Here is a 20,580-nt window from a genome sequence, read left to right as displayed (position 1 = left end):
GTGCCTAGGTGGTTCATTATTCTGCTTCTTTTGAAAAAACTTCATTAACAAAAAAAAGTAACTCATAAATTGTAATTACTTATTCTCCTAATGTCTGGTATAATGTGACATTTAACTTTTAAAGTGGTTTTACTAGCTCCATTACCTTCTTGATTCTAAGGAAAATCTTCTAAGACAAACCTATTGTTAATAGCATAGATGAAAAAAGGCTAAGCAGCCACAGATTCCTTAATTAAGCACCGACAGGAAAATTAATTAGCCTTGTTGGAACCAATACCCAAAAATCCAGTAAAATATAAAGTTAGAATTTTCTAATCTTCTAATCTTCAAACTGTGCTGCCAAAGACAGCATCTGAAAGATACCCAAAAGTTTCTGGAAATACAACACCTACAAAAATAGACTCAACACTATTCTGGATGGTTTTAAGATAATTCAATTATTTTACCTAGGTAATTCAAACTTCATGCTTATCTGCTCTTAATTTGCATTCTCCTCCCACAAGATATATAATGTGGAAAATAAAGACTTTTCTCATTCATGCCAATATTGGTACAAGGTTAACAAACTTTTGTTCAGAGAAATTAACTGTTGCATAACTGAAACCCTCAGAAAGTCCTAAGTTTCTCAAAAAGATTTCTAAAGCATTTTACAATAAAATACAAGTGGAAAAAACACCTAAAATTTAGTAAGACAGTTTCTATTACACTGTTTTGCTATTTCTCAGATGATATTTAAAACTTTTCTTAAAATTATCTACACTCTTATAAATCACTAGCTATCCAAACTGTGACTGGAAGGGACATGAAGAGAGTTTCTGGGACGCTGATAATGTTCTTATCTGAGTGCAGATCTGATTACACGAGTAAGTTCTATCTGTAAAAATTCTTCATGCTCTACATTTATGTGTACTTTTCTACATTACATACATATTACACATGTAATACTCTGATAAAACAAAGTAAGCCTCGGCTGTTAGAGCTGTCCTCAAGTCCCCCACCTCATATTAAAACACCTGTTCTACGCACTAAAACATTTCTCTAATAAAAGATCATTCAAAGTTATTTTATAACATTTAACATTTTCCGACATATTCCCAGATAACAAATAACTCCCATTTGCATCTGGGAGCTCAGAAAGTACATAATGGGGGGGGGGGGTGTATTTTCCAGAAGAAATCATTTTAAAAGCTACCTGAATAGAAACAGTAGTGAACTGGTACTGTACTGTCTGGACAAAGATGCAAATCATTTTGAACTTGGTTAATAACTGAATTTAAAAAGGAAAAGAAAGACTCCTGCTTCAGATCTTAGTAAGATAAGGAAGACAGGAAGTTAGTAAAAGTTAAACGTTAAGGCTAAACATTAATATTCTCTCGAGGTTGGGCGGGGGCGGGGGGAGCGGGGGCGGGGTGGTGTTGAGGTGACTGGGGGACGGGCACTGAGCGGGGCTCTTGGCCGGATGAGCACTGGGGTTACGCTATATGTTGGCAAATCGAACTCCAATAAAATATAATAATAATAATAATAATAATAATAAAAAGATTCTCTCCAGCAGCCTGGGTGGCTCAGCAGTTTAGGCCGCTTTCAGCCCAGGGCGTGACCCCGGGGTCCCGGGATCGAGTCCCACGTCAGGCTCCCCGCATGGAGCCTGCTTCTCCCTCTGCCTGTGTCTCTGCCTCTCTCTGTGCGTTTCTCATGAATAAATAATAATTTTTTAAAAAAAATTTTAAGGATTCTCTCGAGGAGGAAGAAGTGGAGTACAATCAAAAAGGATCTCGATCTTCAGGTAAATCACAGCCTCACCCTCCACCTGAACAGGCCAGGGGAGGGAACCAATCAGCCTTTCCGCATGAGATGCCAGAGAGTTCAAAGACCGACGAGCAGGGAACGTCGCTTGGGAAAGCAATCGTCCCGGATGCACCCAGGAGGGTTCACACGTACCATCCTCTCGCCTTTCGACAGCGAGTACTCGGGGATCCTGCCAAGGCCCATCCGAGCGACTGAGGCCACCCGGACTCCATCCTGGCGAGCCCAGTCCTCAGCCTCGAGTCACACAAACACGTCCACAGGGAAACCGACGGTCTCTCGGGGGGGCGGGGGGTGAGAGGGCAAAACTAGAACATCCCCAGAAAGTTGACAGGGGAGGTGGGCTGTGGTGGGGGGCGGGGGGCGGCGACAGCCTCGGGGCAGAGGCGCAGATCTGCGAGCGGGCGCTGGGGCAAGAGGTCAGGCCCGCAGGGTCAGAGGGAGACGGCTTCGGGGGCGCCGGGAACGAGGCCTGGGGGCAAGAGGCGCGGGCTCCCCGCGGGGGCGGGCGAGAGAGACCTCGGCGGGGGCAGAGCGCGGGGCGCCGCGGGGAAACGCGCACGCCCCGGCCTCTGAGCCTGGCAGCAGCCGCCGCCCGCGCCCCGAGCGCCTGACCCCGCCGGGCACGGGGAGCCGTCCGCCCGGCGCCAGGCGAGGAGGCAGAGCGCGCCGGCCGCGGCCGCGCCCGCTCGGGCCCGGGAGGGGAGCGCGGCCAAGGGCCTTCTTACCCGTGCAGGCCGAGGGCGCGGCGCCTCCGGTGCAGCAGGCAGAGCAGCAGGAGCGCGGCCCCGGCCAGCGTGGAGTTTCGCGCCGTCAAGTACTTGCTGAAGGCCGCCATAGAAGCGCCCGAGCGAGCGAGCCGGGAACGGGGCCGCGGCGGCTACGACTGCCCTCAGCGCAGGAAGCGCGGGGGAGACTGGGAGGAGAGGCGCGCGCGGCCGGTGGGCGGGGCCGGCCGCGCAGCCCCGCCCCCCGGCGCGCGCCGCCGCCGCGTCGTCCGCGCGCCGCAGCCCCCCAGCGACCGCCGCCGGGCGGAAGCGCGCGCGGGCGCCGCGGAGGCCGTCTGCGCACGCGCGGACCCCCGCAGGGCCGGGCGGCGGCGGGTCTTCCGTCTCCGCGGCTCGCGGCTGCCCCGCCTCACCCCTACTCCCACCTGCGCGCGCGCCCGGAGCCGGCCTTTCGCAAGAACTGGAAGAGCCGGCCTACCTGCCCCGGGGGCCCCGGGGGGCCTGCCGCTCCGCCCCCCCCCCCGAGGCCCCCTCCCATCCGGGTAGGGCCGTTACCACCCTCTTAAAGGAGCGCAGGGACAGGGCAGCGAACGGCCCCATCCCGGAGCCCGCACGCAGAGCCGAAGGCGCAGGGACCGTGTGGACGGAAGCATCCGTCGGGACCGCCGAAGAGGTGCAGGGAGACGCGGGAAGAATGGCCTTGCAAGTCCAAGACCTTTCTCCAAGCCAGGGTTCTTCTAGACTATGGCTTATAATCTCTAGGGGATGGTGGGATGAGATCGGGAGATGGAGACCACCACTTTGTGTTGAGAGAGAGAGAGAGAGAGAGAAACCGGTTAAGAACAGAAGAAAATGGAAAAAATCTCACAGTGCGTCACGACTAAACGAGTTGTTTCGAGAAGATTTATCTGTGTGTCCAGAGCGGTGATACAGAGTCTATTTCTTTAATGTGGCTCTGATCAAAGTTTGAGAAACATTGTTCTCTTTTGCAAAGGAACATTTACAAGTAACAATCGTGCATTGTGTGGATGCTGGCCTTCCTCCCAGAATCAGAAGGGCATTACAGATTACAGCATTCTTCTGGCTGGCCCTGTGCTGCAGAAATCGTTATCCCCAGCATTGAGACTGGCATGTGGACAGGAACTTAGTGAATCCTTATCTTCAGCTGAAGAAACTGGAGGAAAGTATCAGTCAGAACATAAGTACATAAAACCTTGCATAATACACATGTTAAAGTAGCCCACGGAACAGTGGTTTCCTAGGTGTTTTCTCAATGTAAACTGGGAGTTGCCTAATACAGATCACGAGAATCACAAGGGGTGTGTGTGTGTGTGTGAGGTGTTCAACTGTCTAATTTTTGCTAAAGTGAAGCTGTTACTAGATTCTCCATCTGCCAGGTGAACCTTTTCATTACCTCATTCAACAGTTAGGCAATTTGGTGTGCACGGAGGATACAGAGATAAACAGATCACAACACCTGTTCTCCAAAGGCTGGTAGAGGAGGAAAAATGTGAAAAAAAAAATATAAATATGCTAATTGTCGTATTAGAGGTAGGAACAAAGCACTATGACAGCACGAAAAAAGAAAATGCTTAGTTTTGTCTAGAACTTTCTTTTAGACTTTCACAGATGATTTTTTTTTAATTTTTATTTATTTATGATAGTCACACACAGAGAGAGAGAGGCAGAGACACAGGCAGAGGGAGAAGTAGGCTCCATGCACCGGGAGCCCGACGTGGGATTCAATCCCGGGTCTCCAGGATCGCGCCCTGGGCCAAAGGCAGGCGCCAAACCGCTGCGCCACCCAGGGATCCCTTCACAGATGATTTTGGAGCTAAATCCTAAAGGGCAGAGAAAGAGCTATGCAGGAGGACGAGAGATAATTAATAAGTCACCAATAAATTCCATAGTAATGTAAAAGTGTTGGGAACCATGGAAGAATTTGTATCATCTTGGAGTTCGTAGCAATGAAGGAAGAGTATGCAAGTTTTGAGGAAAGATATATTTAGGAAATAGACTCTAGTTCAGAGAAGAAATAACAATGACCCATTGGGCAAGATGTTCTAAAAGGTACCTGCACCCTAAGTTTTATAGCAACAATGTCCACAATAGCCAAACAATGTAAAGAGTCCAGAATGTCCATCAACAGATAAATGGATAAGGACGTGGCATCTATACACACACACACACACACATAATGGAATATCAGCCATCAAAAAAAATGAAATCTTACCATTTGCAATGAAGTGGATGGAACTAGAGTGTATTATGCCCATCAAAATAAGTCAGAGAAAGACGGTTATCATATGATCTCACTCATGTGGGATTTAAGAAAACAGGATCATAGGGGAAGGGAGGAAGGAAAAATAAAACAAGAGGAAATCAAAGAGGGAGACAAACCATGAGAGAAATCATAGGAAACAAACTGAGGGTTGCTGGAGAGGAGGGAGGTGGGGGGATGGGGTAACCGGGTGGTGGGCATTAAGGAGCACTTGTGGTGTAATGAGCACTGGGTGTTTTGTTTTTTTTTTTTTTAATTTTTTTCTATTTATTTATGATAGTCACAGAGAGAGAGAGAGAGGCAGAGACATAGGCAGAGGGAGAAGCAGGCTCCATGCACCGGGAGCCCAACGTGGGATTCAATCCCAGGTCTCCAGGATCGCGCACCTGGGCCAAAGGCAGGCGCCAAACCGCTGCGCCACCCAGGAATCCCCACTGGGTGTTATATAAGAATGTTGAATCACTGACCTCTACCTCTTAAAATAACAATACTCTATATGTTAATTAATTGAATTTAAATAAATTTTAAAAATTTTAAAAAGGTACCCATGTTCAAGAAGAATGGGTGATTCTAAAAAAACTGGAATTAGTTAATGTTAGTTCAAATAAGTTCAGCTGTTCATAAAATCCATCAGGTAAAGATCACTATGGGCAAACCTGTAACACAACAAAGTTAAGTTTATAAACTTGCTACAGAAACAATAGCACACAGCAGAGGAATTATGGGCATGTCTCAAATAAAAAAAAAAAAAAAACAAGAAAAGAAAAGGAAGAAATGGGAGTTATCATAGTATTAGAAGAAGGGAGGAGTTTAGGTAGACTCTAAATGAAACACTATTTAATAGCCTTAGAGCAAATCAGATCTATATATAAAGGGGTTAATATCAGATCTGAGTTGAGAAGCATACTCTGGGTTCTATTCCCTTGGAAACATAAATTCAAGATGAATGTAGAATATTATGTCTTAAAAACCCCTTATCTAAACCTCTGCAGTGTAAATTGAGGCTGCTTCTCCAAGTCAAAGTGATCTACCTGTATGGTTTACATCTCCCAGATATGAAAGATATGTTGTCTCACTAATATGATTTTAAAATGACAGAGTTTCTGACAACTTAAAGTTTTAGAGAACAAAGTTCCTCAGCACTATGTGCTTTGATAATGAACCAAAACAAATTTTCAGGTTCACAGTAATAGTTAATAATTAAGAAAAAATGTGATCTTATTGGAAGATGTCCAAAGGCTCTGGTTTTTAAATCTCATTTAACAATTAGGCAAGTTGGTACGCACAGGACGGGACAGAGAGAAGAGAGGCACGGTGCTAGCCAGCCTCCAGCATCGTCCCCAGTGATCCTCGCTTTCTGGTATTTGTGCCCTGTGTAATCTCCCTCATGTCAGGATTGGTCTGTGTGACCAAAAGAGTGTGGTAAAGGTGACAGCATGTGACTTCTGAGACCAGATCATAAAACGAATTGTGCCTTCCACCTCGGTCTCTTGGATTGCTTGCTCTTGGTGAAGCCAGCTGTCACAAAGCACAAACAGCCCTAGAGAGGAACTGAGGACTACCAGTAAGGGCCAGCACTTGTTGACCAGCTTTGGAAGCAGATTTTCCGTCCCCACAGATAAATGCAGCCTTATGAAAATCCCAAGCCAGAATGCTCTGCCAAGATGCTCCTAAATTCCTGACTCATAAAAACTGTGGGAGACAATAAATGTTTACCATTGTTTTAAGCCACTAACTTTGAGGGTAATTGGGTAAGCAGCTGATGTGATTTGGGCCACCCTCAAAAAATAGATGGGAGAACGGGGCTTTAGGAGAAGACATAACAGGAGCAAAGATACAGACACAAGGAGGTACAAATATGATTAAGTCTGGTGTTGGATAGAGGTTCATGAAGGGGTGTGAAATGAGACAAAAGCTTGAAATGTTTAGTGGAGGTCAGTTTTTGGACGATCTAAAACACCCAGCTGACCAGGCAAGATTTTATTCTGCGTGTAAGAGGCAAGAGTTCAGGTTTGGAGGAAGAGTAGTGACCTCAGCTTTTATTTAAAGAGACCCTGCCAGTGGCAATGTGTAGGATGGTTTGAAGGAAGAAACATCAAGCAGAGAGACCAGTCTGGACACTCTTGAAATTATCTAGGTGAAAGATCATCAACACTTGAGTCAGGCAGCACAGAGCAAACAGGTAGGAAAGCATTTTGTAGATTCAGATTGGATGAGGATGATGAGACTGCTATTTAATGGTTAAGGAAAATTTTTAATTCACACTGAGATTTCCTGATTGAGCACCGGAGAGGATGATATTATATACCTGAGGACAGGGGCACAGAAGTGAAGCATTCTTGTCAGGGAAGATAATGAGATGTAAATGAGTAATTCCTCACTAGTTCCTCATCACCAAGGTAAACTCCAAGATCGTTAGCATCGTATACAAAGCTACTTGTGATATCCTCCCTGCCTGCCTCTCTGAATCCTTTTCTTGACATGCCTCCCCTTAAACAGATGTATTCCACCTCCACCCAAGAGATAAATGTACACTGCTATTCCCCTCTGTGATCTTCCCTAGAATATTCTATTCCTTCTGCCTGAAATCCAATCCCTTCCTGTCCTAACATCACTCCTAACTCAGTTCATCCTTTAAAATGAAACTTTGGGGATGTCTGGGTGGCTCTGCGGTTGTGCATCTGCCTTTGCCTCAAAGCGTGATCCCAGGGTCTGGGGATTGAGTCCCACATCAGGCTCCCATGTCAGGAGTCTGCTTCTCCCTCTGCTTCTCCCTCTGCCTATATCTCGGCCTCTCTCTGTTTCACTAATGAATAAATAAAATCTTTTAAAAATAAATAAAATGAAACTTTGATGGTCTCCTACTCCAAACTGTCTTTTCTGACCACGTTCCCCAACCCCCTACTTCCTGCCAAGTTAATCACTTCCTTCTTTGTGCTGCTTCTGTCTCAAATATAATTCTATTAATGGATAGTAGGGTGTTTCTTAATAGAAACTGGTATTCACTGACAAGGTAAACACCTCAAGTTACCAAGAAAAATTCATCTTTTTCATCTTTGCTTAAAAAAGAATCACTTGTTGGTAAGTTGCTTTGTTGGTAGGAATACAAATTGGAGCAGCCACTGTGGAAAACAATGTGGAGTTACCTCAAAAAATTAAACATAGAACTACCCTATGATCCAGTAGTTGCACTTCTATTTACCCAGAAAACCCCACCAAAAACACTAATTTGAAAGGATACACGCACCCCTATGTTTATTTCAGCATTCTTTACAATAGCCAGACTATGGAAGCTGCCTGTGTCCATCAGTAGGTTAATGGACAAAGTAGATGTGGTATATATACATAAGAGAATATTCTCAGCTATTAAAAAAAATGAGATCTTGCCATTTGCAACAACACTGATACAGCTAGAGAGTATAACGTTAAGCAAAATAAGTCAGAACAAAAACAAATACTATATGATCTCACTCATATGAGGAATTTAAGAAACAAAACAAATGAGCAAAGGAAATAAAGGTAGTAGAGTGGCCAAGACATGGACTCTCAAGGATTCTCTATGCCTGGATATTGGTTCCCAAAGAACGTGGGTAGTTTCTAGATAATAGAGTTGGGATGGCCGGCCTGGTTTAGCCATATACTGTGCTGGAAACAGCTCTCCCCGTGGCCATGAGGGACTATTGTTGAACTAGTTTATCAGCCCAGACTTTCAACCCCTCCTGAAGGGTTTCTCTTTAGGACAGTGAGCTAGTGAGATGGTACTATCTCAGTGTATCAGAAAGGTTCTAATAATGTTGAAACCCAACAGGGAAGAGGTTGAGATTTCAATAGGTACTAACTCTCCTAGTTTTATCAGTAAGAGGGGCTTCTCAAGTGATTCTTTAAAAAAAAAAATCACTTTATTTTTTTTTCACCATGACAAATGTACTCCTCAGAGAATGAGTAAACAGATTGTAGCATAGCCACCTGATGGGACACTATTCAGCAGTAAAAAGGAAGAACTGCTGATAAGTACAGCAACATGGATGAATCTCAGAAACATTGAAAGAACATTCACACATGCACAAAACATACTGCTTGATTCGATGAATATGAAGTGCAAAAAAGGCAAAATAAATTTATGGTAGATGTCAGAAGTCAATGGGGTAAAATTGACTGGAAGATAGCATGGGGGACCTTTCTGCATGATGCAAATATTCCATATTTTGTTTGGGGTCATGGTTTCATGGACATTTACAAATGTCTTAACTCATCAAACTGAATTTTTAAGGTCTATGCATTTTTGTTACATAAATTGGAACTCTAGCTAAATGAATGAATGAATACATAAACAAACAACCTAATTATTTTTTTTTTAATCTTTTTTTTTTAATTTTTATTTATTTGTGATAGTCACAGAGAGAGAGAGAGAGAGAGAGAGAGGCAGAGACATAGGCAGAGGGAGAAACAGGCTCCATGCACTGGGAGCCCGATGTGGGATTCGATCCCGGGTCTCCAGGATCACGCCCTGGGCCAAAGGCAGGCGCTAAACCGCTGCGCCACCCAGGGATCCCAACCTAATTATTTTTTAAGTGTAATACCTTAAGGTAAATTCAAGTTGAAAGAGAAGTTGCATCCATTTAAACATCACCGGATTTGTTCCAGTGTTAAGACTATTATGTTCTGAGAAAGACCTGGAGTATCTAAAGATATGAAAGGGAAATAATTTACCTTAAGATGATCTATTTGAAAATGTGCAAGGGAAACAATTTATCTTAACCTTCCTTCAAATAACCTTTATAATATTTAAGAATGCTCTGTGGGATGTTCAATTAATTTCAAACACAACTAACCAGTTTGTAGTCCATAAAAATATGTATATTTCTACACTTGGCAGGGTTTCTGGATTTTGCTGCCTAGGGTTTTTGTTTCATACATGTAAGGAGTATGAGGATTATAAAGGAGTTCACTTTATTCAAGCAATAAAAGGGCTAGTCCAGAGAAATAAATATATGTGCCATATTTCAAGTTTGCCTACTGTAATCAGAGTATAATTTTAGAGTTGCTGCTAGAACAGTATCTCTGCTCTAGATGCTGATGGAGACTTCAGCCAAGCAGTTCTAGGGTGACATCCTGTGCCTGTCAGGTGGCTGCTCTACGTCTTTGGTCAGGCCTTTTCTGCTCCTTTGCTCCTTGATCCCTTTTGCTGCAGAATGCCACACTGGTCCATGGTCTATGTGTGCGTTGGGGGCAGCGGGGTGGGGGGGAGTGTAGAGAGCAGGGGGCGCTTCTTGTTTTCATAACTATACATATTCCAGAGTTTCTCATTCTCTTCAGTTCCTCAAAATCCAATTTCAAGGGCATAGATTTTATCAAAGATTCTTCTATTGTTCTAGAATTTGTACTTCTAATTGCCACTGCTCAAATCTTTGCAAACAGGGACTTCCATAAGAAAATCTTTACTGATGCCTTCTGTCTGTGAGCTTCTCTACGAATCTCTATTCAATTTCTGCTGTGGCCAGATTGGAAAGGTTTTTTTTTTATAGTCCTTCATGGGATAACTTTGATAATAAAAATCCTCTGGTTTAAGACTTTCCCCCAATACACAAGTGCCTCTTTATCTACAGCAGCAGCAGCAGAGGTCAAAGCTGCTTACTTACTACCTCATGGGTGTTTTACAAGTTATCCAGTTCACACTCACCCATATTTAGGTGGCAGGTTGACCTGAGCACATGCCTTTGAAAAAAACACCAGGATGTGGAAAAAACTATGGCATGGGAGTCTTGAGTCTGAGCTCCACCTCATGTTGTGTCATAAGTAGCTGCATGACCTTAACTTCCAATTCTCTACTTTTTTATATGTGAAATAAAGGGTTTCATACTGGTTACTTCTGAGAATGGGGCTTGGAACAACTATTGGCCACTGGCAGAGACTTCCACATTTAAAGGTCCAGGACTGGGCAGCCTGGGTGGCTCAGTGGTTTAGCGCCGCCTTCAGCACAGGGCTTGATCCTGGAGACCCGGGATCGAGTCCCACATCGGGCTCCCTGCATGGAGCCTGCTTCTCCCTCTGCCTTTCTCTCTCTCTCTCTGTGTCTCTCATAAATAAATAAATAAATAAATAAATAAATAAATAAATAAATAAATAAAATCTCAAACAAAAAAGAAAATTGAAAAAAATAAAAATAAAAAAAAAAAATAAAGGTCCAGGACTGTGCTACACAAAGACATACTGATAGAGATAAAAAAAGAACCACAGAAGTAGACAAGCTCTTACAGCTTCACATATGCTACCTACTGAGGGAGAATTCTTTTCCATATTATGCCTTTCTCTACCAATAAACAAAAATGTATATACATTACTTTCATAAATTTTTGAAATACCAAAAATCATAAAATAGAAAACTTTAGGACAAGTTGATTCTTAATATCCTTCATTGCTTAAAAATGTTTATTATTGAAAATGTTATAATAAGGTATTAGGGCAAGGGGAAGGAGTTCAATACAAGGGGCTGTACAAGGGAATTTTATGGTGACAAAACCGTTCTATATGGTACTGTGGTGGTGAACACATGACTCTCTGCGTTTGGTAAAACCCACTGAACTATACACCACAAAGAGTAACCTTTACTGCATGCAATTTGAAAAATAAATCAGGATGCTGGGGGATCCCAAGATGGAATGAAGACCAACTATGACAAATAAATCTAAGTGTATGAGAAAGTATGACATAACTATGGGGTAGTGGAAGGAATAGTTAACCTAAGTAATTTTTATTGGAAACTGTAAAATTGAAGACAAAAAGAACTGACGAAAACACCATAGTCTACTTGGTAACTATGTTTCACATGAGAGGACAGGTTAGCAATTCTTATACTGCTTTACAAAGGATACCACCATTGAACAAATGGGTAAATAAATTACAAATAATGGAAGTCCTGTTTATTGGTGTCAGACAAAGTAAATGACAAATAAGCAAAGATGTTGGGCACCTGGGTGGCTCAGTCGGTAAAGCATCTGCCTTTGGTTCAGGTCATGATCCCAAAGTCCTGGGATCAAGCCCCGCATCAGGAAGCCTGCTTCTCCTTCTGCCCCTGCACCCCTACTATGCTTGCTCTGTCCCTCTAGTGCTCTCTCTCTCTCACTCTCTCAAATAAATAAAATCTTAAAAAAAAAAAAAACAACAAATAGCAAAGATGGGAAGGCTAGAATGAACCCTGTGGAGTTGGAAGAGTCAAAGATATCAGTATGAACCCACGTAAATAGATAGATGGTACAGAAATATAAAGAGCTTTCACTGGCCAAACTTGGAAAAATTTGGAAAACAAAAGTACTAACAGTAGTATTCAATTACAATCCAAGAATAAAATAAGTATCCATTAGTCCATACTGATATAAATAAATGATTGAATAAATAAATGTAGAAGGAATAAGGGCAAGAAAAAATTATCATTTGAATACCACAGTAATAATTATTGTGGGCACGATTGTGGGATGAAACTTTAAGGAGGAACAGAGTACTTGCATAGCCTCCAAGTATCTTCCCCTCAAACACTTAATAAATGTTTTGGGGGTTTTAACACATGTTCAGAAATGTTTTGAAAAATCATCTATTTTCCCAGCTCTCAAGTGTTAACTGGATTTAGTAAGTGACTTCTAAAGGATAGAATATGGAAAAGGAAAAAAAAAAAAAAGAAAGAAACAGTGATATTATAGAGGAGAAATCTAGCAGACAGATACCCCTTTAACCAAGTGATCAAAGTTTACAGCACCAGTAGCAAATTGATTAGTACAGGTTGATATCATGTTATCCTTGATATGATACAAATGAGAAAGGCATTTCATTTCTATGACATTCGAAAACACTCGCAACCTCAGTCTGGTCATTAGAAAACATCCCAAATTGAGGGACATTCTACAAAATATCTGGCTTGTGCTCCTCAAAAGTGTCACATTCATGAAAGACAAGGAAAGATTGAGAAACTGTCACAGTTTGGAGGAGACAAAAGAGATATGGTGACAAAATGCAGTGTGGTACTCTACAGAGCAGAAAAAAAGTATAAGTGGAAACTTGAAATTCCCATGAAGTCTAAAGTTTCGTGAATAGTGCTGTACCAATGTTAATTTCTTAGGTCTGTTAAAGGCACCTACTTACATGCGGTGTGATAACATTAGGGGAGCTGCATGAAAGCTCTCAAGGTGTATTGCTTTATTACACTTCATAAAGACTGTGTGTTTTACAAATTAAAGGCTTGTGGCAACCCTGCGTTGAGCAAATCCACTGGCCCCATTTTTCTTTTTCTTTTTTTTTTTTTTAAGATTTTATTTATTTATTCATGAGAGACACAGGAAGAGAGAGGCAGAGACACAGGCAGAGGGAGAAGCAGGACAGACACAGGTAGCTGGACGCAGGACTCCATCCCAGGTCTCCAGAATCAGGCCCCAGGCCAAAGGCGGCGCTAAACCACTGAGCCACCTGGGCTACCCTGGCCCCATTTTTCAAATAGCATTTGTTCACTCTGTGTCTCTGTGTCACATTTTGGTGATTCTTACAATAGTTCAAATTTTTCATTATAATTCTATTTGTTACAGTGATCGGTGATCTTTGATGTTACTATTGCACTTGTTTGGGGGCACCACAAACTGAGCCCAAATTAAGATCGCCAACTTAATTGATAAATGTTGCTTGTGTTCTGAGTGTTCTAACAATGGGCCAGTCTTGCATCTCACTCCCTCCTCACAGGGCTCCCTGTTCCTTGAGGCACAAGGATTTTGAAATTAAGCCCGTTAATAACCCTACAATGGCCTCCAAGTGTTCAAGTGAAGGGAAGAGTCACACATCTCTCACTTTAAGTCAAAAGCTAGAAACGCCTAAACTTAGTGAGGAAGGCATGTCAAAAGCTGAGATAGCCCAGTTAGCCAACTTGTGAAATGAATGCAAAGGAAAAGTTCTTGAAGGAAACTGAAAATGCTATTCCAGTGAACACATGAAGGATAAGAAAACAAAAAAACAGCCTTATTACTGATATGGAGGAAGTTTCAGGAGTCTAGATAGAAGATCAAACCAGCCACAATATTCCCTTAATCCAAAACCTAATCCAGAGAAGGACCCTAACTCTCTTCAATTCTGTGAAGCCTGAGAGAGGTGAGGAAGCTGCAGAAGAAAAGTTTGAAGCTAACAGAGGTTGGTTCATGAGGTTTAAGGAAAGAAGCCATCTCCATAAAATTAAAGTGCAAGGTGAAGCAGCAAGTGCTGGTGTAGAAGCTGCAATAAGTGATCCAGAAGATCTAGCTAAGATAATTCATGGTTACACTAAACAATGGATTTTCAACATATGTGAAACTATTAGAAGATGCCATGTAGGACTTTCATCACTAGAGTGGAGATGCCACAGCCTGGTTTCAAAGGACAGGCTGACTCTCTGGTTTGGGGCTGATGCAGCTGGTGACTTTAAGTTAAGCCACTGCTCACTTATTCTGAAAACCCTGGGCCTTAAGTATTATGCTAAATTCACTCTGTCTGTGCTCTGTAAATAGAACAACAAAGCCTGAATGACAGCACATCTGTTTACAATATGGTTTACCAAATATTTTAAGCCCATTGTTGAGAACTACTGCTCAGAAAAAAATATTCCTTTCAAAATATTGCTGCTCATTGACAAACCCAAGAGATCTGATGGAGATGTACAGCAAGATTAATGTCTAATACAACATTCATTCTATAGCCCATGGATCAAGGAGTAATTTTCACTTTCAAGTCTTACTATGTAAGAAATACATTTCATAAGATTATAGTTGCCAGAGACAGTGATTCTTTGAAGGAACCTGGGCAAGATCCATTGAAAACCTTCTAGAAAGGATTCACCATTAAGAACATTCATGACTCTTAGGAAGAAGTCAAAATATCAACATGAATGGAATTTGGAACAAGTTGGTTGCAGCCCTCATGGATGACCAGGAGGGGTTCAGGACTTCAGTGGGGGCAGTAACTGCAGATGTGGTGGAAACAGTGTGAGAACTAGAAGTGGAATCTGAACATGTGACTGACTGCAAACTCATGATAAACTTTCATGGATGAGGAGTTGCTGCTTATGGATGAGCAAAGACAGTGGTTTCCTGAGATGGAATCTGCTCCTGGTGAAGATCCTGTGAAGACTGTTTAACTGACAACAAAGATTTCGAATATTACGTACACTTAGTTGATAAAGCAGCAGCTGGTTTGAGAGGACTGACTCCAATTTTGAAACAAGTTCTACTTTGGGTAAAGTGTTATCAAATAGCACCACGTGCTACAGAGACATTGTGAAAGGAAGAGTCAATTGGTGCAGTAAACTTCATTGCTGTCTTATTTTAAGAAATTGCCACAGCTGCCTCAGTCTTCAGCAACCACTCTCAACAGTCAACAGCCATCAACATCAAGGCAAGACTCTCCACCAGCAAAAGATTACAACTCACTGGTAGCTCAGACGACTGGTTGGCATTTTTTAGCAATAAAGTATTTTTTAATTAAGGTATGTACATTCTCTTTTTTAAACATAATGCTATTGCACACTTAATAGACTGCAGTATAGCGTAAACACAACTGTTATATGCACTAGGAAACCAAAACATTCATTTGACTTGCTTTACTGTGATATTTGCTTTATTGTGGTAGGTCCAGAACAAAACCTGCAGAATCTCCAAGACAGGTCTATAAAAGAATTCTCTGTACTATCTTTGAAACTTATCTCTGTGCTATCTTTGCATTTTATCTGTGTACTATCTTTGAAACATCTGTAAATCTAAATTGCTTCTCCAAAAAAGTTGAGAAAAATGTTAGGATAAGATGCATTCAGTGTTGCAATTAAAAATATGTGTGCCGGGATCCCTGGGTGGCGCAGCGGTTTGGCGCCTGCCTTTGGCCCAGGGCGCGATTCTGGAGACCCAGGATCGAATCCCACATCGGGCTCCCGGTGCATGGAGCCTGCTTCTCCCTCTGCCTATGTCTCTGCCTCTCTCTCTCTCTGTGTGACTATCATAAATAAATAAAAATTTAAAAAAAAAATATGTGTGCCTACTCAGGAACTCTATTGTTGTTGCATCCAGAGATCAAGAAAGAGACTAGCATATAAAAAAAGAGAGAGAGAGAGAGACTAGCCTAAATAAATCCTAAAATAAAGAATTATAGATGATTATACTCTTTTTTTCTTGAAATATCAGCCAAGAACATCTTGACCCTATCAACAAAGCCTGGGCACATACCTTGTGCATCATGTAGACTAGAACTCATTATTTTGTCATTAGTTTGCTCTTCATATCTCTAAAAGAATCTGAGAGATCATCTAGTCCCAGGCTGAGGAACTGTTTCATTACCATCCAGGCCCATAGATCCATGGAAAACATTAGCATTAGTACAAAGCGACTTAATGCCATTTCAGTTGTTAGAGTGTTTTTTCCCCAGATATAGAAACGCATAACATATTTGTGTGACTTTCAAATTAAGAAGACTTTACATAAAATTGTTCCATAAACATGGGAAAAAAAAAAAAACACAAAATCTGTATCCATATTAGGAAAAGCTTAAGTATTTAGAAGGAATGGAGAGAAGGAGGAGGAGGCACTGACTTCATGGCTAAACCTGCCATGATGTCCTAGACAGTGAGCCTGGCTGAGGTGTTTATGGGAAGCAGCCCTGCATGAGAAGCATCTGAGAATAACTACAGTGTCCTCGTGGAGGCTGAGTGTCAGTGTTTGGGACTGAGATTTTGCTGTCAGGTCCAAGTGGTGAAAAAGGAAAAACCACGTAACAACTAGAATTTCTGTTGCCACCCTAGCCCTGTGAGGGAGGGACTGTGATTAGCCTCAGTTTATAACCGGGGAAATTGAAGCTTAGGGACAGTAAGGAACTTGCCCCAGGTCTCACAGCTAGTGACTGGGGAAGCCAACACTGGGACCTAGGTTTATAAGACTTCAGGGTTCTTAGCCACCACACAAAATGAATCAACTCTGAAGAGACACAGGAACCATGAAGAGAAAGAAGAGATTGGCAGGAATAAACCATGAGAAAGTTTAGCATTGGCCTCAAGTACCTGAGATTCACTGTTAATGGTTGCTGGTGGTGTTTCCAGGTTTACAGACCCAACATTGGAGCAAACAAGGAAATAGCAGTAGAGACAGAGATATAAGTGTTCTCTCTCTCTCTCCCTCTGCCTCACACACACACACACACACAGAGAGAGAGAGAGAGAGAGAGAGAGAGAGAAATATTAGGCTCACAGAGGAAATGAAATTGGAGCCACTGCATGTTACCATTCACAGCCATGTCTCTTCCGCAGGATTCCAGGGCCAGTCTTCTGTCTGGCTCGGCCCGCTGCAGGCCTGGAGCTCGGCAGAGTCAAGGCTGACAGGCTAGCGATCAGGAGCCCTTTCACCATGACAGCCTGGGGTATGGAAGTGATCTGCTGCTCCCACACCTGCCCACTAATGATGCCAAGATACATTCATCTCCCTGAGAGGGCTTTCCCGACTCTCCAGATCAGGTCGGGCCTGGTGCGCGCTTGGATATGACCACAGGGTTCTCCATGGCATGTTTTACTCTATGAATAAACGAACCATTTGAATGAAGTATCTGACTTCTGCCTTCCTCATTTCTACCCAAGCTCCATAAAGACAGGGATTTTTTTTTTTTAAAACATCATATCTCTGGTTTTCAAAACGATAATAGAGCCACAATAATGCTCAATATTTATGGATTGACAGTGCGCTGCATGAGGATTGGGCTGCTTCCTGTCTATCTCCTCACTGTTGGAAGACGCTTGTCTCCTCCACCTTCTGTACTGTACCAGATAGAACAGGCTGGAGTTCTAACCACCACCTCACCTACCTTTTACTAAGTCCCTTCTCCGGGTCTGGATGCTACATTCCTCTAAAGACAGGCTATAGCATGCTGACCAAGACCGAGGTCTCTATAATCGAATCCTGGTGGTGAAGACAACTCAGCTCAGCAGCTCCTGGTTTGTCATTCTCTCCTTGCTACCCTGGTATCCAATTCTTTGTCGGCTCCATTTTCACCTGTGAACCATCTTCCTCCAGGGAGCTCCAGTTTGCCCCATGAAGCACACAAGTTATGAGTCACATAGCTGCTAAGGAGCCGGAGAAGCATACTGTGCTGGATATTGTCCAGATTAGACAGTATCAGCAATGTTTTATACTAATTAATTGTTTCTTTTTCTTTTTTAAAAAAGATCTACAGTTTTATGTGAAGAGCACTGGTGGTGGGTGGCTAAGGTCTTAGGTTTCAGGTGAGAATATAACTGAATTGGTAATACCTGGGGAGGCTATACTGGCTGATGGGACTGCCGGTGTGTAACCTGCTTGTGGGAAATGAATTTTTCACCTAGAAAAAAAAAGAATCATAGTGGACACCGATGGGGAAGAAGGACAGAGGGTTGACAGAGGACAGGGTTTTTTATTTTTACTCTTTTATTTTACTCTTTCAGATCCATTCACCATCTTTTCACACTCTGCTCTGTGCCCCCAAGATCCTGACTTTTATCAACAGCATTAACCAGGTTTCCAGCTGGGTTTGGCCAACGGGAAGGACTGGCAGGAGACTGGAAACTGGGAGGTCAGAGAAAGACTGCTGCGTTGATTCTCTTGATGGCCTCTGCAGTGACAGGTTATGCTTTCCTACACCAAAGGCCACAGCTCCTGCTGGCTCTCTCCTACTACTGTGCACTCACTGGTTTCAGCCATCCCTCTCTCTTGTCCTCCCCAGTTTAGACAGCAGGCTTCCTGCAGCTGCTAGCCCTATGGTATCCCTTCAGCTTTTATAGTTTCCCTTTATCTTGTCACACCACTGTAAGTTGCAATTTCATTAAAATTTCTCTAACCACCTTTTCGAGGTACCCCCTCTTTCTGTTCTGCATCCTCTTTACACAAAGACTCAGGCTGATGCAACATCCATCATCTCACACATTGCACCTCACCAGGGCAGGAGGAAAGAAGCAGAGCCAACCATGCCCTGACTTTTAAAGGCTTCCACTTGCAACGGACACAGGCCATTTCCACTCACATCCATTGGGCGACGCCACGGTTGACGTCAGGAGGGTGGAGAAACAGAATTCTATCAAATGCTTCTTAGGAGAAAGACTGCAGAACAGCGCTGCACGGCATCACAGGCCAATTCTGCTACCCCGTTCAGCCCCTACTGCCCTCCAGGAATCTCAACACCATCGCCTATTATAGTGAAACCTATTTCTGTCGAGATTAAAAAAAAAAAAATTACCCGCGACTTCATGTTAGCGCCCAGGGGAAGGAGAAGTGCTTCCAGCAGCGGGAGCGGTGCGGGGAAGGGGTCTGGGCCCGGGGAGGGTGGGGGCCCCTGAGGACACCTTGCTCTTTCCAGTTAAGACGCAGGAATCCCAGCAAACACAGAGGCATTGTGACCTTCATTCCTCAACTCTGCTATCAGCTCAGCCCCGAGGACACTGCTTGCCTCCTTACAAAGAAACCAATCGAGACTCTTTTTTTTTTTTTACGATTTTTTTTTTTTTTTTTGACAGAGCATAAGCAGGGGGAGCAGCAGGCAGGGAGAAGCAGGCTCCCCCAGAGCAGGGAGCCGGAGGCGGGGCTCCATCCCAGGACCCTGGGATCATGACCGGAGCCCCAGGCAGGTGCACAAGGGACTGAGCCACCCAGGCACACTCCCCGCACCTCCCCCCAAAGGGAGACTCTGAAGCCCTTTCGGGTGCTTGAAGAGGAAGGGGAACTGCAGCATAGGATTTTAATTTGGGGAAAATTAAATGACCTGGTGAAAGAACGGATCTGAGAAATCAGTGAATGCAAGAATCTTCCACAGTCTGTAATTGAAAATGTTGGAGGAACAATTTTTACATTGGGATCTTCTAGATTAAGAGTATATACAAAAGGTTGTTGAAGAGGCATCACACTGAGTTTTGATGGGATAGAGGTTGGTATTTTGTTTGCAAGTTTAGCACTACAGACTATTCCAGAAGACTTGGATTTGTGAGACAACAATCTGCTTCAGAATTTAAGCAGAAGTAGTCTTAATGGCTGCAGGGTAACAGATGAAACTTTACATATGGTACCAAACATTGACAATTTTAGTTGTCTCTCAGCGCTATTAAACTGGGGGCAAAATGCCATAACATCTATTACAATATATTAGGTTTCCTTGGAGGTGTTTTCTGTCTTTACTTAAATGCAATAGCATCAAGTCTTATACATAAATAAATTTTTCTTGGTATTTTTTAAATGATATGTGTTTGGATTATATTAAAATAAAATTGCTATCAAAAAATAAGATAAAATAAAATAAAATAAAATTGCTATCATAAATTAAAAAAAAAAAAAAAGGAGGGGGGGATCCCTGGGTGGCGCAGCGGTTTGGCACCTGCCTTTGGCCCAGGGCGCGATCCTGGAGACCCGGGATTGAATCCCACATCGGGCTCCCGGTGCATGGAGCCTGCTTCTCCCTCTGCCTGTGTCTCTGCCTTTCTCTCTCTCTCTCTCTGTGACTATCATAAATTTAAATAAAATAAAATAAAATAAAATTGATTTTAGACACTGAAAAAGGATAAAAAATTATGCAATGATTAAATATTATAATAATGATTCCAAAATACAGATAGTGGGTGAATCTATATGTGGTGTAACTATAGATGCTTTTTTTCTCCTAATTTTTGAACTTTTTAAAAAAAGATTATTTATTTATTTATTCATGAGAGACACAAAGACAGAGCACAGGCAGAGGGAAAAGCAGTGTCCCCATGGTGACCCTGAAATG

General features: G+C 42.9%; 1 protein-coding gene, 1 long non-coding RNA gene and 1 pseudogene across 6 annotated transcripts in view; 2 read left to right on the top strand and 1 right to left on the bottom strand.

Moving 5' to 3' along the window:
- Positions 1-2,724, bottom strand: part of ABCD3 (ATP binding cassette subfamily D member 3) — a 76,889-nt gene extending 74,165 nt beyond the window's left edge. For 2 of the 5 annotated variants that reach the window (XR_012035102.1, XM_072834584.1), the window contains exon 1: positions 2,535-2,724. Coding sequence is in view for 3 of the 5 variants with exons in the window: in XM_072834584.1 (XP_072690685.1) it covers positions 2,535-2,644 (110 nt within the window). In the remaining 2 variants the exon portion in view is untranslated. Of the gene's footprint in view, positions 1-1,941; positions 2,057-2,534 lie in introns of those variants that run through there. The other 3 variants (XM_072834585.1, XM_072834587.1, XM_072834586.1) reach the window with 3 other exon arrangements.
- A 10,361-nt stretch (positions 2,725-13,085) lies between these two features.
- On the top strand, positions 13,086-17,396 carry LOC140637557 (uncharacterized). Its single transcript, XR_012034645.1, has 2 exons — positions 13,086-15,304; positions 17,108-17,396. It is a non-coding gene; the product is annotated as an uncharacterized lncRNA (long non-coding RNA).
- Positions 17,397-17,539: 143 nt separating this feature from the next.
- On the top strand, positions 17,540-20,073 carry LOC140639159 (poly(A) polymerase type 3-like; annotated as a pseudogene).
- The last annotated feature ends 507 nt before the right edge of the window (positions 20,074-20,580 follow it).

Source organism: Canis lupus, chromosome 8 (genome assembly GCF_048164855.1).
Source record: "Canis lupus baileyi chromosome 8, mCanLup2.hap1, whole genome shotgun sequence".
NCBI classification, from domain to species: Eukaryota; Metazoa; Chordata; class Mammalia; order Carnivora; family Canidae; genus Canis; species Canis lupus.
This window is presented reverse-complemented; position numbering and strand designations above follow the sequence as displayed.